The 16,851-nt window shown below is 46.6% G+C and overlaps 1 protein-coding gene across 1 annotated transcript in view; it reads left to right on the top strand.

Annotated features, from left to right (window-relative positions):
- The first annotated feature begins 4,729 nt into the window (after positions 1–4,729).
- The window catches only part of GRWD1 (glutamate rich WD repeat containing 1), a 42,515-nt gene continuing 30,393 nt past the window's right edge, over positions 4,730–16,851 (top strand). The window contains exons 1-3 of the mRNA XM_082273075.1: positions 4,730–4,971; positions 9,544–9,661; positions 14,948–15,116. Of these exons, the coding sequence (XP_082129201.1) occupies positions 4,740–4,971; positions 9,544–9,661; positions 14,948–15,116 (519 nt within the window). The 5' untranslated portion in view covers positions 4,730–4,739. The remainder of the gene's footprint in view (positions 4,972–9,543; positions 9,662–14,947; positions 15,117–16,851) is intronic.

The following is a 16,851-nucleotide window of genomic DNA, read 5'->3' as shown; positions in this document are numbered from 1 at the left end:
TTTGTGGACAACATGAAAAATACACAAATCCTTGGGTATGGGGGGTGCCCTAAAGTTGTATGGGGTGTTGCAGAACCATCATAATTTTCAGGGACAACATCAGTGTCATTCCAGACAGAGCAGGGACTAAGATAACTGGAAGGGGATTTTTCTCTCACCTTCCTCCTATAGTAGCTAGAGAAGAGCAAGAAGTAAAGACCTCCTTCTCGGTACTGGTGGCCGCAGGTAGTGAAGGCGAAATGCCCTTCTTTCCATCTCCCTCTATCATATGTGTAGCACCCTCCTAGGTAGATGCTAGAGAGAGTAGAGTTTTGGATCTTTTCAGCTTATCAGATGGATTGCCAGGTAAATCTATAGTGTTCTCTGCCTACCAGAGAGCAGGATCTGCTAGTGAGGTCTGCTCATTGTGCTCAGGTGCAGCTCAGTTTGTCTGAAGTGTTTCACACTGGTCCAATAGGGAGGCATATTAGACAGTGGGAGGAAACCTGGCAAATGAGTGCACAGGCATTTAGTACAGCTCTGGTGAATGACAGAGGAAAGTGCCTTGGTACATGCTGGGTTACTGTATAAATGCCAAGAGAACATGTGTTTGGGGTCTTTCAGCTGGAGAGAGAATTCCTGGAGGGAGGGGATGGCTGCCTCCTCCTCTGTAGAAGTTGCCATGCAGTCGACCTGAGTGCCGAAAGAGTCGTGGAGGAGCTAAACCCGGAGGTCCTGCAGAACTGACTGGAAGGGAGACACTGGAAGGATCTGATTCTGCATACAGGGAGTACAGATCTGTGTCAAGGGGCCTGTCCTGAGGGGGGCCATCCCTTCAGCTAGAAGAGTCAGTGGACGCGTGTCAGTAAAGGGGATGCTAGAGAGTGTCCTGAAGATAATGTAGTTCATCAAGTCTGTTGCTGGAGAGAGAGCAAGGAGACTTAACACTTTCCATACCCCTGGTAGTATGGTTAAAGCAGTGTGACTGCTTCCACAAGTATCCTGGTGAGGCCAAGTGAGAGTTGTCCTTATCATCTGTAAATAGTTCAAATTGGAGTATTCCCTTCTCCCATCCAAGTTCCACAATAAATGCCAAAAACCAAAACCCCTGGACTGTTTATTGAGTAACGAGCCATTGGGAGTAAGGAGGGATGTATGAACTGTCCCTAAGTGACTGTCTGCAGGTAATCAGAGAAGACCCAACAAGTCATCACACAGCAAGCCCTATGGGGACAGTGCTACCAGTGGCAGCCGGTGTATATGGGGCGCAGGGGCGCCGCCCCCCCCCCCCCCATCCATGCCCCCTAATCTGCATGCAGGGCACCGGACACATGGAGCTTAATGGGGATTTTTTTTAACATCACCTGATTAGAGCCAGAGGCTCTAATAGGGCGATGCAAAGGGTGGAGCCGGGGCGCAGAGCAGTGCGTCCCGACTCCACCCATTGTGTGACAATAGCGAATGAAAATTCGCTATTGCCACACCGATCCTCCTCCTGGCCAATCAGGAAGCGTGTCCTATACGCGCTTCCTGATTGGCCGCAAGACAAACCCCTTGCCATTGGCCGAGGAGGAGGCGGGACCGAAAGTACTCGTGGAGATGTGCCGGGGGACAGAGTGAGGAAAAGCCACCGCTGGGACTGAAGAGGAAGCCGCCGCCAGGTAAGTGCATTGGTCTCGGGGGGGGGGAAGCCCACACTGCATTGAGGGAGGCACGCTGTGGCGCTCTGCAATGATTGGGGGACAATGCTGTGGCGCTCTGCATTGATTGGGGACAATGCTGTGGCGCTCTGCAATGATTGGGGACAATGCTGTGGCGCTCTGCAATGATTGGGGACAATGCTGTGGCACTCTGCAATGATTGGGGACAATGCTGTGGCGCTCTGCAATGATTGGGGACAATGCTGTGGCGCTCTGCATTGATTGGGGGGCACGCTGTGGCACTCTGCATTGATTGGGGGGCACGCTGTGGCATTCTGCATTGATTGGGGGGCATGTTGTGGCACTCTGCAATGGTTGGGGGCAATGCTGTGGCATTCTGCATTGATGGGGGCATGCTGTGGCACTCTGCATTGATTGGGGGCACGCTGGTCACTCATTTTTCTGTTTGCGCCCCCCCCAAAAAATTTTAAGCACCAGCCGCCACTGAGTGCTACATACAGTATGATATGTCTACAACCAGATACAGGAAAAAGGAGAATCTGTCTGTATTTCCAGGTGGGCACAGGTACTCAGAAATCTTCTAAAATGTAAATGTAGAGGGCAGGGGAGCAGCTCAGACCCAGAGTCCCTTTCTCCCCTCAAAAGCGCATCCAGAGCCTCCCGTCATTTATCCCACTGACACCACCAATGCAGTATTTCTTCTCACTAAAGCCGGCCATACACAGTTCCAATTTGGGCTTGTTCAGCAGGGACCGGCTGGGATTTGAGCTATGTATGGGCAGGATGATTGTACCCAATTTGATCAGCACAGAACCTGGAAGATCACGTTGACCACTGTAGCAATGCCGACTACCACAGTTATTCTCTACTTCCACAGCGGTCCTTCAGGTATGAGATATGCATATTTACATTTTGCCAAGCTGGACGGAGATAACTATACAGTTCAGATCATACTGGAAGTTCAGCTTTAACCAGCCTTAAAGCGGTGCTACAAAACAAACAGGCAAGAAGGTGCACCAAAAACATTTATTAGCAAAATAATAAACTGCTACAAATGGATACTCACCAAGTAGCAACTGAAACACAAGATGTCATGCATGTTACATACTCCAGATACACTATGTAGAGGTGTCAAGCTAATGCGTTTCGGGGGCGTACCCCCTTCCTCAGAGCTAGGCAGTAGACTTGCTGCTGATCACTTCTGCTGGCCGAAGTAACAGTGCCCTCATTCACATTGAACCCAGGTTTTGAAATTCTGCAACTTCACCTGAAATTGCACGATTTTAAAGCTGCATTTCAGTGCGACTTGAAAGACGTGTGTGTGGCTTCATGCACAGATATCTATTGAAGTTGCACCTGAAATTGGCAAAAGTAATGCAGGAACTACTTTTTCAAATCAGTGCGGCACTGCAAAGTCGGCACGGTGCCTTTGCCGGTGTTCTATCAGAATACTGCTACCTATCAGGTTCTGCAACTGGAAGTGATGTTCGGACCAGAACAACTTACTGCGCATGCACCATGCGTTCCAACATGGCCGCTATGCGTTCCAATAGGTTTCCTAATTTGACAGAACACGAAGCAGAGGCGGACATCTTCTTACACCCACGCAAGTCTTGAATTTTATGTTTACTTTAGCAGTAAACTCACCTTAACACCAACTTACTGCGCATGCGCCATGCGTTCCAACATGGCCGCTATGCGTTCCAATAGGTTACCTAATGTGACAGAACATGAAGCAGAGGTGGACACTTTTTTAAACCCACGCAAGTCTTCTATTTTACATTTATTTTAGCAGTAAACACACCTTATATACTGAAATAGACTATCTACAATATACAGTATTACATTTCTATTATGATTGTAACATAGTAAATATAGCGAGAAACCTGCAGGTAGAAGGTGGCGACAGCCATCTTGGTACACCCCGCACTGCTCAGCGACAAACTGATTATATAGTAAAATAGACTATTTCACTCAGACGCTGTGAAATAGTCTATTTCAGTATATAAGGTGAGTTTACTGCTGAAATAAAACAAGTGTAAGAAGATGTCTGCCTCTGCTTCGTGTTCTGTCACATTAGGAAATCTATTGGAACGCATAGCGGCCATGTTGGAAGACATGGAGCATGTGCAGTAAGTTGTTCTTGTTAACGTCACTTCTGGTTGCAGAATCTGATAGGTAGCGCTATTCTGATAGAACACCGGTGTTCCGTGAGAATTACCTACCCGTGAGAAAAACCTACCCCTCGTCACTTCCGGTACTCCGCACTGTATGTAATGCAGCGGGTACATTAAAACAGCTGTGCTGAAATAGGAGTGATCTCCGCTCCTGTCCCGGTCACTTCCCTGCTCTCGGATAGTAAATATAAAAGCGGCGGCGGCTGTATGAAAACATAAATCACTGAGCCGAAAGCCACTTTTATATTTACTTGCCGAGAGCAGGGAAGTGACCAGGACAGGAGCGGAGATGACTCGTATGTCAGCACAGCTGTTTTAGATAAGCGCCGCGTCGGTAGGTTTTTTTCACGGTACACCGTGATCGTTTTATACTAGTGCGCATGCGCACTAGTAAGCTCCTCTGTTCTGCCATTAGGTATCCGGCGCTCTGAGCATGCGCACTGCTGCGCTGCTCAGATGCTTCTGGCCGGAAGTGACGAGGGGTAGGTAATTCTCACAGGGTAGGTAATTCTCACGGAACACCGGCAATAGGCTAGAATGACAAATCGCTCCAATGTGAACAAGGGCTTATACCTATTTCCTGATAAGTCCTGTCAACACACAGCCCTGGCCAATATTTCTGGTACTTTATTGCTCTTCATATTGTACCTGCTCCTCTCCTCAGGCTCTGACATGATTGCTCCCCTCACTCACATCTCCCCCCATACCCAGAACAACCCACAGAACAGAGAAAACTACACAATCATGTTATTGTGTGTAATGCTGCGGCTTAGCTCAGCCTTTACAGTCAATGACTGCGTGTTGATAAAGATTATTGACAAAAAAAAAAAAGAAAAAACAAAGAAAAAAAAAAAAAACTCCGGCGGACGCTGCCCTTAGTTGAAGCCGTAGGAAGTGACGCTTTCCCTTTCCCTTTCCCATCATGGCGGACACAGGGGAACCCACATGGAGAGATCCCGCACGGGGGGAAGATGAAGACATGGAGGGGACAGAGAGCGAGGAAGAGGAGGATGAGATCATGGAGGAGAATGAGGAGGAAGAGAAAGACATGGGTCCGGAGAGAGTGTACTTACCCGGGGTGGAGCCCCTGCAGGAGGGAGAGGAGCTGGTGATGGACCATGATGCCTACATTCTCTATCATCAGGCACAGACAGGTAAGGGCACAGCACACCGTTCATACAATGTGACCGGGGGTTACCTGGATTATTGTCATAACACTGACATCTGACCCATACATTCAGGGACAGTGTACTTTTCTGGAGATCTTTACAGCTGAGCTCCAGGCATGGTTTGTGTTGTACAGTTACATTGGTGCACCTCTGATCAATGTAAATATACACATGCCATACATAGCTGACCCTCTTCTGGAAGCTGATCTCTTCTGGAAGCTGACCCCCCTTCTAGAAGCTGAGCACTGCTGATCTCTTCTGGAAGCTGACCCCCCTTCTGGAAGCTGATCACTGCTGATCTCTTCTGGAAGCTGACCCCCCTTCTGGAAGCTGAGCACTGCTGATCTCTTCTGGAAGCTGACCCCCCCCCCCTTCTGCAAGCTGATCTCTTCTGGAAGCTGACCCCCCCTTCTGGAAGCTGACCCCCCCTTCTGGAAGCTGACCCCCCCTTCTGGAAGCTGACCCCCTTCTGGAAGCTGACCCCCTTCTGGAAGCTGACCCCCTTCTGGAAGCTGACCCCCTTCTGGAAGCTGATCGCTTCTGGAAGCTGACCCCCCCCCTTCTGGAAGCTGACCCCCCCCCCCTTCTGGAAGCTGATCACTGCTGATCTCTTCTGGAAGCTGACCCCCCCCCTTCTGGAAGCTGACCCCCCCCTTCTAGAAGCTGACCCCCCCCTTCTGGAAGCTGACCCCCCCCTTCTGGAAGCTGACCCCCTTCTGGAAGCTGATCACTGCTGATCTCTTCTGGAAGCTGACCCCCCCCTTCTGGAAGCTGACCCCCCCCCTTCTGGAAGCTGACCCCCCCCTTCTGGAAGCTGACCCCCCCCCTTCTGGAAGCTGACCCCCCCCCTTCTGGAAGCTGACCCCCCCCTTCTGGAAGCTGACCCCCCCTTCTGGAAGCTGACCCCCCCCTTCTGGAAGCTGACCCCCCCCTTCTGGAAGCTGACCCCCCCCTTCTGGAAGCTGACCCCCCCCTTCTGGAAGCTGACCCCCTTCTGGAAGCTGGAAGCTGACCCCCTTCTGGAAGCTGGAAGCTGACCCCCTTCTGGAAGCTGATCCCTTTTGGAAGCTGAAATTCGATCACCGCTGGAAGCTTATCCCCTGGAAATCTCTGTAGTAGTCATTGCTATTACAGCGATTGTCATTGTATTCTCTGTCCTGTGTCAAGCAGCTGCACAGTGAACACAGGGGATCGTTCACTCAGCACAGGCACCATTCCCAGAACCCATTGTATTTTTCTCAATGAATACAGGGTGTTCTCTGATTTGACGAACTAGAGGTGTGGGTCGGGGATATCATGATCTCTACCTCATCGACGCAGCAGGAAAGTGACAGTTGAAGCCAGAAGTGATTTAAAATGCATCGCTTCGAGGCACATACTAGATAAGGGAGATCAGCGAACGAACATTCACTGGTATTCCTCCCCTCTATGTTGCCACCTTATCCCTTTAAACCTGAACACATGTGAACACATGTGAATTACACAGGTTCTGAGGCTAATTTAAAGCAGCTAATTCACTAACTGAATCTAATTACCACCTTAATCAGACACAGAACCTGTATAATTTAATATGTGTTTGGTTTTAAAGGGATGCGGTGGCTCTGTCCCAGGCTGCAGGTGGCAGCTCTGGGCCCAGGAAGCATGGTGGGGGCGACAAATATGCTGCTCTGCTGCACAGGGACTACCAAGAGGCTGTTACCAGGTCAGAATCCGGTACCCTGCACATGCGGCTGTCTGAAAACCTGAACAGTGACTTCATCTGATAGGATACTGTTATTGTTCAGCTGACAGTTTTCCACCCAGCTTTCTTGATGTTTTTGTCACCCTGATCAATGTTTGTCGATCAGGGTCACAATCTGCTCAGATTTTGTCCCATGCAGCAGGAGTTGGCTCACATTGGAGCTGTGTGTGGCTAGCTTTAGCACACCTCACTGCTTGGGCTATAATAGGTTTCCTGAATTTAAGGCCCGTACACACGTACCGATCGTCGTCATACAAACGTCGGCGGACGAAAGATCTGACGATTGTATGCTTGTTAGTATGGTGCCTCCGACAGCTGTCTGCACACAATCCGCGGACAAGAGTCTTTCTTGCAAACATAAAAATTTTTGTATGCCGACACCAGAACGGACAATTGTTCGCCAGTCAGTACAGAAATCAGCCGACAGACCGCAGATTTGCAAGACTGGGCATGCTCAGAAAAGAAAAAACACAGGGAAAGTTAACCATTACATGACATCACTTCTGCAGTCAGCTGAAGTCGGCGGACAAAATTCTTGTGCTGTCTTTGCACTTTTCAACAGACATCGACATCCCGGGGAGAAAAGACGAACGTTTGTATGACGACGATCGGTACGTGTGTACGGGGCTTTACAGGACTAATGCCTCGTACACACGCAACGATTGTTGGCCGACCGATCGGCCGTCTTTTGTCCAGTGTTGTTGTGTTGGTTAAAATGTGCTCTAGACTGCACACGAATTTTATCGGCCAACAAAAACCAACTTCAGAAGTGATGTCATGTTCTGGTCTACTTTCCGTGTGTTTTTTCTTCTCTGAGCATGCCCAGTCTTGCTCATCACATTTTTGTCTGCCGAAATCTGTACTGACTGAAGAACAATCGGCCATTCTGTTGACGGCCAACAAAAATTTTATAGCATGCACACCAGATTTTGTTCGGCCGAAAAGTCGCAGTCGGTTGTCGGAAGCATCATACTAACAAGCCGACAATCGGCCGATCGGATGTTGGGCGAAAATGCCTCTCCTGACCAGTAGTGGTGCGCCGAAATTAAAGTTTCAGTACCAAAACCGAAAATTCAGAATGCACGTGGTCGAAACCAAAACTGACTGTTTTTTAAAAAGTAGATATATATATTTTTTTATAATTGTAATGTATTTGACTTTTTACATAATATCATGAATTTAAATAAATATGACTTTGTTAGCCATTATCTGCACCTTTTTTAAGCGGTGTTAAAAATCCTGCTTGCTGCATATTTGGCAACGCACCTCCTCCTTGAAATGCATTGAAAATGCAACAGTAATGCATTAAAAACACACCTGTGTTGCGTTTGATGCATTTTTTGAGTCGCATGACTTATAAAAAACACATTATAAGCAGGGTAAAATTGCGGGTGTTTTCGGCAGCCATTATTGGCACTTTTTTTCTTTCAGGTCAATGCTGAAAACCCTATTTTCGGCCGATAATTTTGGCCGCCTAAAATTTTAATGTGTCACTAATTCTGAGCCACGCATGTGCAGCTCGGACCACACTTACAGCACCTACAGGAGTGATGTAATAGTGGCCATGCTATTCAAGTGGCTGGAGAGAGGGAACCCAGGTGAAAGAATGAAAGGGCCTGGGACCAGCTGGAGTGCTGACAGTGCAGCGCTGGAGGGCTGGTTTCACAGGCAAGCATGCCATGATGTGCTACTATGTGGTGCATACTAGCACATTATTGCATAAATCACCTGGGTGTCTTTAAAAAAAAAAAAACGGAATTCAAGGCCCCTTTCTCATGGGGCGGTTCCCAGTCCGATCAGCAGGGGATCCGCTTACAGATCCCCTGCTGATCAGAGCAGAATGGGCGGGTGACGGGTCACTGTCCCCTCATGAAGAGCAGACACGGACAGAGCCCATGAGAATGGCAGTGCATAAACATAACGGGATGCAAAGGATTCAAAGGCCAGGTGGACATCCAGTAAAAAAGAAGGGTTAACAATTTATTGGTAAGGAAAGAAGTACGTGAATTGCTTACAACACCCTGGACTGGAGTAGACAAGGGCACCGACAGCGAGCGACACTGATGATGAGAGGTCAGTCTCCAGGGAGATTAAAATCCTCCCGTTTCTATTCCTTCACACGACTTGATAAAGCGCATGGCGCGAAACATGTAGTCATGGCAACACTATAGTTTGCGTTCCACCCTGGTTCCTGGTTGTTTCCCCGCATGCGGCGCCTGTCTGGCTGACGTCACCATACCGGAACTACAGCGGAGTAATTCCATCCCTGCCCGGCTGGTTTATGGCTTTGCATACACACCGATCGGCGGTCCCTGGAGATTGACCTCTCATCTGTGTCAGTGGTCCAGTCCAGGGTGTTGTAAGCAATTCATGTACTTCTTTCCTTACCAATAAATTGTTAACCCTTCTTTTTTACTGGATGTCCACCTGGCCTTTGAATCCTTTGCATCCCATTATGTTTATGCTCTGCCATTCTCATGTACTCGTATCTGTATCTTCCTATGCTTGTTGGCTAAACAATCGCTGGGGAGCCTCGCCCTCCATCGTCCTATAGGCACCCCAGGAGCGCCTGGAATGTGTTTATTGCTTTGATTTACGGACAGAGCCCACTCTGCTCTATGTGAGCCGGGTGTAAATGGACTCCACTCTCCGTTTTATACCTGACTGTCCCTGATTCAGTCCACCTACATGGAGAACAGATCCCCTTCTGTTTGTTTTTAGCTGACCAGATCAGATAGGAGGTAGGTGGGTGTAAACAGACACAAGTCCAAGGATCCTCTCATGTTTCTCTTCTAATATATTCTTCTTGTTTTCAGGTGCACCATGTTTAAGTTTTGATGTCATTCTGGATAATTTAGGAGACGGCCGTTCAGACTACCCTCTGACTCTATTTCTCTGTGCTGGAACTCAGTCTGACACCGCTCAAAGCAACAGGTAATGCCGTGATTTATTGCTTTCTGATCCTTGTTTAAGACTTAAAGCCATCTATTTCAACGTGCATGCCGCTGTTTAACCAGTTCCCGACCGGGCGTCAATCTGCTATCCTATGACGTCCTGTCAGGAAGCGCTGATGGGGATGCGTAGCGGCCCAATTTGTCACCAGTCTTGTCTACGGGACACGGCCAATGACCAATCGGAGTACCGGAGTTGCCAGTGCCATGTGACCGCCGTGACCAATCGCAGCAGATCACATGACAGTTGTACACAATGGATGGCTTCCTTTCATGCCATCTTTTTGTGTACAATTGTGTTGCTAGCTGTGGTTGGTAAATTTTATCACATGGTACAGAAAGGGCCAATCACACCCCATCTGTACCATGTGATTAGCTTTGACCAATCACAGCAATTACAACAAAACAGACTGAATGATTCAGTTTGATTCAGTAAAATTGTGTATAACAATGTAATCCACTGCTATAAGCAAACCTATTGTGCAAAAAAATAAGACCTGATCACCTCCCCAGAGGTGTACAATGTTACTATGGTAACATTTTATTGCTCTGGTCAGTGTGTTAGAGCCGGTTCACATTAGCGCGACACGACTCCTTACTACTTCGGGGGCGACTTGTGCATTACATTGCACCACGACTTCGGAGCGACTTGCAGGGACTTCACATAATAGAAGTCTATGCAAGTCGCTCCGAGGTCGCCCCGAAGTAGTACAGGACCCTTTTTCTAAGTCGGAGTGACTTGTGTCGCTCCTATTAGAACGGGTCCTGTAGCGGTCAATGGATCGCGAGGGAGCACGACTTGTCAGGCTGACAAGTCGCGCTAATGTGAATGGGCTCTTAAGGAAAAAAAAAAAAAAATTATAATTAAAAACTTAAAAAAAAATGTCCACTTCTATTTCCTATTTTATTCATTTATTTGTTTAATTTTTTTTTTTTTTGCACTGTCACCAGTCAGTGTCCCTGATCACGGCCACACCAGTTGTATGATGATGCTGTACTGCACTGGTGATTTGGGGTATTTTCACCAAAAAAATGTGGCAGAATACATTTTGGGCTAAATTTATGAACAATTATTTGCAAAATCTTTTAACAGAAATGAAGAAAAAAACACGTTTTTTTTTCTCGTTTTTTTTTCGCAAAAAAATAAAAAACCCAGTGGTAATTAAATACCACCAAAAGAAAGCTCTATTTGTGTGAACAAAATAACCATGTAATTTGGGTATGGTGTTGCATGACCACGAAATTGTCATTCAAAGTGCGGCAGCGCTAAAAAAATGAAAATTGGCCTGGGCAGGAAGGGGATAAAAGTGCCCGTTATTGAAGTGGCAAAGAGGTAATCAAGCCAGGTTTTTTTTTTTTTTTTTTTCTTTGTTGCTTATTACAGGATTTTTATAGCAATTGCCAATATGTGACCATACATTTATATAGTGCAAGAGAGTGAAAATGCACAAAAACGTTTGCATTATATAAATGTATGGTCACATATTGGCCATTGATAGATGTGCACTTCATACGTATTCATATGTATTTTTCCTGTGTGAATTCACTTTATTTTACTTTATTTCATGACAGCGCACCAAATTCATTTATACACTTGAATAATTTTTCTCCCGGTGTTCAGGGAGCTTCAGGTGCAGCAGCTGTGATTGATTATAGGCCAGCGCATCTTTTTCATCTTCTATTTTATGACAGGATTTACATGCTCTTACTAATCTCTTTCAGTTTTTCTCCTCCATGTTTGCTTTTCTGACCATGTTCGAGCCACGCTTGAACAGGAATAATATGACTGTTACGGTGGTGATCGGGGACAATGTGACTGGTACGGTGGTGATCGGGGACAATGTGATTGGTGTGGCGGTGATCAGGAATAATATGACTGGTGTGGCGGGGTTTAGGGACAATATGACTGGCGTGGTGGTGATTAGGGACAATATGACTGGCGTGGTGGTGATTAGGGACAATATGACTGGCGTAGTGGTGATTAGGGACAATATGACTGGCGTGGCGGTGATTAGGGACAATATGACTGGCGGTGATTAGGGACAATATGACTGGCGTGGCGGTGATTAGGGACAATATGACTGGTGTGGCGGTGATTAGGGACAATATGACTGGTGTGGCGGTGATTAGGGACAATATGACTGGCGTGGCAGTGATTAGGGACAATATGACTGGCGTGGCGGTGATTAGGTACGATATGACTGGCGTGGCGGTGATTAGGTACGATATGACTGGCGTGGCGGTGATTAGGGACGATATTACTGGCGTGGCGGTGATTAGGGACGATATGACTGGCGTGGCGGTGATTAGGGACAATATGACTGGCGTGGCGGTGATTAGGGACGATATTACTGGCGTGGCGGTGATTAGGGACAATATGACTGGCATGCCATGATCTGTGAAATCTCACATGAGTTTCCACATTGTGTGCGCTCCTGTTTAGGACTAATATCTTGCATACAGTCAGTCCCAGCACCGCACACACAGGCAGAGGAAGAGACACCGAACCAAAGCTTGGGAGCTGCTGTCATTCGCCACTGTAGGGGGGGAGAGGCATGGCTTTGGTTGTGTCTCTTGCACTTGCTATGTACAGCACTGGGACTGGCTACACAAAAGATTGTAGTTCTAAACAGGAGTGCACATGAAGGGGAGATTCTGAAGAAACTCCACAGGTACTGGAAGGCACAGGGGTCACTGGCATAACTGAAGCCATCCAGCCTGACCTGCTCACAGTTAGAAGAGTCAGCACAAATGAGAAAATTTGAAAAAGAATAGCAAGAGCATGTAAGCCCTGCTATCTGCATAAAAAATAATGGCTTAACCACTTCAAGTCCAAATAATTACTTCTGCATGCAACAATGTACCCAAATTCAATTATCTTAATTTTTTTTTTTTGGAGGCAGAGCTTTATTTTGGTTGTATTTAATCACCAATGGGTTTAAAAAAACCTTTTCTTTTGTTAAAATGTTGCAAATCTTTTTTTTTTTTTTTTCATTAATTTAGGCTAAAATCAGTGTATATTATTTAGTCTGTGTGAAAGTTATAAAGTCCACAAACTATGGTATATTTATATTTGAAAGTTGATCAGGAACAATATGAGCGGTGTGGCTATGATTACAGATAATGACTGGTGTGTCAGAAATCGGGGACACTGTAACTTTTGTTTATTTTTTTTTTATTAGGGACCCTGGGACTAGTGTGGCGGTGATCTGGGACAATATGACTGGCGTGGCAATGATTACAGACAATATGACTGGTGTGTCAGAGATCAGGGACACTGTAACCGGTTTGGCGGTGATCAGGGACAATGTGATTGGTGTGGCGGTGATCAGGAATAATATGCCTTGTGTGGCGGTGATTAGGGGCAATGTTACTGGCGTGGCGGTGAATAGGGACAATGTGACTGGCGTGGCGGTGATTAGGGACAATGTGACTGGCGTGGCGGTGATTAGGGACAATGTGACTGGCGTGTCGGTGATTAGGGACAATGTGACTGGCGTGTCGGGGATTAGGGACAATGTGACTGGCGTGTCGGTGATTAGGGACAATATGACTGGCGTGTCGGTGATTAGGGACAATATGACTAGCGTGTCGGTGATTAGGGACAATATGACTGGCGTGTCGGTGATTAGGGACAATATGACTGGCGTGTCGGTGATTAGGGACAATATGACTGGCGTGTCGGTGATTAGGGACAATATGACTGGCGTGTCAGAGATCAGGGGCACTTTTTTTTTTTTTAATACTGATTGCTTTTTAGGTGATCATCACTACAATAAGCAATCTGTAAAACTGTTCAAAGGCTTCATTCATGAAATCTTTGTTTACTACTGTGATTGGTCACAACTATCACATTATGCAGAGCTGCTGGGATCGACCCTAGTACCATGTGATTGCTGTGACCAATTACAGAGCTCCTACAGTAGTAAACAAGGCTTCAGTAGTAATCAGCGATCACTGTAACTGTGATCTCTGTAATTGGTCACCACGATCACATGGTACCCGGGCCACTCACAGCGGCCCAGTACAATGATCAGTGCTGTGTCTAGGGGACAAAGCCGTCACAGATCATGCTTCTGCATGATCTAGAGCAGTGGTCCTCAACTCCGGTCCTCAGGGCCCACTAACAGGCCAGATTTTTTAAGTATTACCTTGGGGAGATGCAGACTAGAGTACTGCAATCGCTGAGCAGCAAATGATATCACCTGGGATGTATTTCAGTTATCTTGCAAATCTGGCCTGTTAGTGGGCCCTGTAGGGCAGGGTTGAGGACCACTGATCTAGAGCACCAGTGACCAATGTGGGGGGGGATGTACCAGTATGCCCACCCTCATCAACGCTGCGCCCGTCCAGCCACTGTGTATATACAGCCGGATGGGAGCAGCGTAGATGAGAATGGGCATACTGGTACATCCCCCCCCCCCCCACATTGGCCACCGGTGCATGCTCTCTAGTGCCATACACAGAGTGGCTGGACAGGAGATGGTTAATATCACTTTAATGCTTATCAGCCAAGATTCTAAATCTTTGCTTGGAAAACAAGGCCAGGAGAGTACCTAAACAAGGTGAATGCCTATGTAATCTTGGGCTGTACCAATGCTGTAAATCTAAGGGCCTGGATGCACACTGGGACAAAAAAGAATTGTTTTCTCCATCCACTAAACTAAAACAGGGCATACCCTTGTCTTTCGGATTTGTTGGAGGTTTAGACGTATTATTATAGCAAGTTAAATGACTTGTGTTTTGCTGCTCCGTTGCAGTCAACTGTTCTCAGATTTCTTGTTGAAGGGATAGAATTGAGCAGAATTCCAGCTTCTGCGGTAGTTGCTTCACAATGAGGAAAATCGTGTCACAATGCCCTAATGGGGTCTTCATTGCATAGTAGAAGCAGATTAAGGACACCATAGTTATGGTGCTGGTATGGGGGCAGACACACATTCTATTGGATAGTCTTTGATCAATAGTCTCTGATCAATATATGAAACTGACAGGTTGTTCAATCCAGTGATCCTAGCCCAACCTTGACATACCTGGATTTTGGATGATGTTGGCTTGAAAGTGTAAATGTAGCTTTTTGGTTTTGTTTTAGCTAGAGAGTCCGGTCAAGTTTTTATAGCAGTCTGTGTCACTAGGTAGATTTGCATTCTCGATTCGTCTTGGCAAGCAATGTTACCAGGATACATTTTGATGGGAAAACCAAAATTTTCCAGTTGTCACAGAATAAAACGCCTGTTTTTACACCTGGAGCTTACAATATTGTGTATTTTAGGTTGTTGGTAATGAAGATGCACAACCTGCACCGAACCAGCAAAGAGAAGAAAGAGGGCTCAGATTCTGAGAGCAGTGAGAGCGAAGATGACGATGAGGATGAGGAGGAGAAAAAGCCACAACTGGAGCTTGCTATGATCCCACATTATGGAGGCATTAACCGTGTTCGGGTAAATATGAAGTCTCTTTATATTCTGTTTTTAAAGGTGGTTTGTTGACCAAAATGGAGTCTTGATTGTAAAAACTATAGAAAAAAATAGTTGTCTTATTCCAAATGGTTTGCACCAAGTAATTTGATTTTTATTTTTAAATTGGGTGTTAACCCCCATGAATGATTCTATAGATAAGCTGATAACACTTACCTATGGGTTCAGTAAATATCTCCTAAACGTGCACTGTTTAGAAGGTATTTACTTTAAATGAAGCCAGCGACGTCACCAGCGCATGCGCTCTGAAGGAACAGCATACCTATGCCGACCTCCAGGGCTGCGCCGTAAACAGCGACTCCCGTTTGCGTCCACAGGATTGATGTCATCGCTGGCTCAGACATTCATATCGCCAAAACTCACAAACACGGAAAGAAGACCGGGGGAAGATAAAGCGCTTCAGTGGGTGACAGCGTGCCATTGGAGGGCTTAGTTTCAGGCAGGTCAGTCTGTTATAATGTGCTAGGTGCCTCTAAGTGTAGACTTTTTTTATAACAAGTTTAATGAATAAAATTATACACTCACATTTGTAAGCATATATTCATGCCCATAAACAAGGTTCCAGCATGGGGAGGTGAACATCATCCGGTCCTAGACATCCATCCTAGCTGGAGCCGAGATCTCCTCGCCGTGGCCGGCTTGTACGGTGGGATGAAAACCAGGAAGTAGGCTCGATGTATTAGCTGACAGCGAGGCTTGGTAGCTAGTCCAACGAAGATGACGTCATCTGCATGCAACGCGTTTCCGAGCGTGCGTGCTGCCTGGGGGAGGGGCAGACGTGCTCCTTCACGGCAAACCACGCACGCTCGGAAACGCGTCGCATGCAGATGACGTCATCTTCGTTGGACTAGCTACCAAGCCTCGCTGTCAGCTAATAAATTGAGCCTACTTCCCGGTTTTCATCCTGCCATACAAGCCGGCCACGGCGCGGAGATCTCGGCTCCAGCTAGGATGGATGTCTAGGACCGGATGATGTTCACCTCCCCATGCTGGAACCTTGTTTATGGGCATGAATATATGCTTACAAATGTGAGTGTATAATTTTATTCATTAAACTTGTTATAAAAAAGTCTACACTTAGAGGCGCCTCTGTCTGTCTTTGTTTTTAGCCCTGTGGAACCCCTGGCTTTTGGTTTCTGGATGGCTGCCCTATATGGTGGACTTTCTCTTCCCCTATGCCATTAATGACTTTTGTACTCCCATGGACTCTGGTCTAATATGTGACTTAAGCGCCTGTTACCATTGAGTGTTATAATGTGCTAGTATGTGATGCATTCTAGCACATTATGAGTTAAACGGTCTGGGGCACAATTTTTTTTTTTTATGATGAGGTTTACCGCTTTAACTTCAGGTTGTCCTTGAAAATGATGGAAATGAATTGATTGCATTGGGCAGCACAGACTCCTGTCGTTTCCTCTAATATATATACAAGGTCGGTAAATTGGGTGATGTGAAAGTTGCATCTGTCCAGTTTTCTTCTTTGACTCTTAAGCCTGCCATAGATGGTACGATTTTCTTTTCTACAACCACCGTATGCAGTAAAGAAAAATGGGTGTTTTCCTTATCAACACAGACAGTGCAGAGCTATTGTGTTCTCCCAGCGGTGGTGGAGCAGGGAGCCATCCCTGCCTGGAGAACACACAGTGATTATTGCTAGTGACTATAGCTGATGGCAATAATCACATGAAAAATTCAACAT

This window comes from Pelophylax lessonae, assembly GCF_965119305.1.
Source record: "Pelophylax lessonae genome assembly, chromosome: 12".
NCBI lineage: Eukaryota > Metazoa > Chordata > Amphibia > Anura > Ranidae > Pelophylax > Pelophylax lessonae.
Note: the sequence above shows the minus strand (reverse complement) of the source record. Positions and strands in the feature narration are given on the sequence as shown.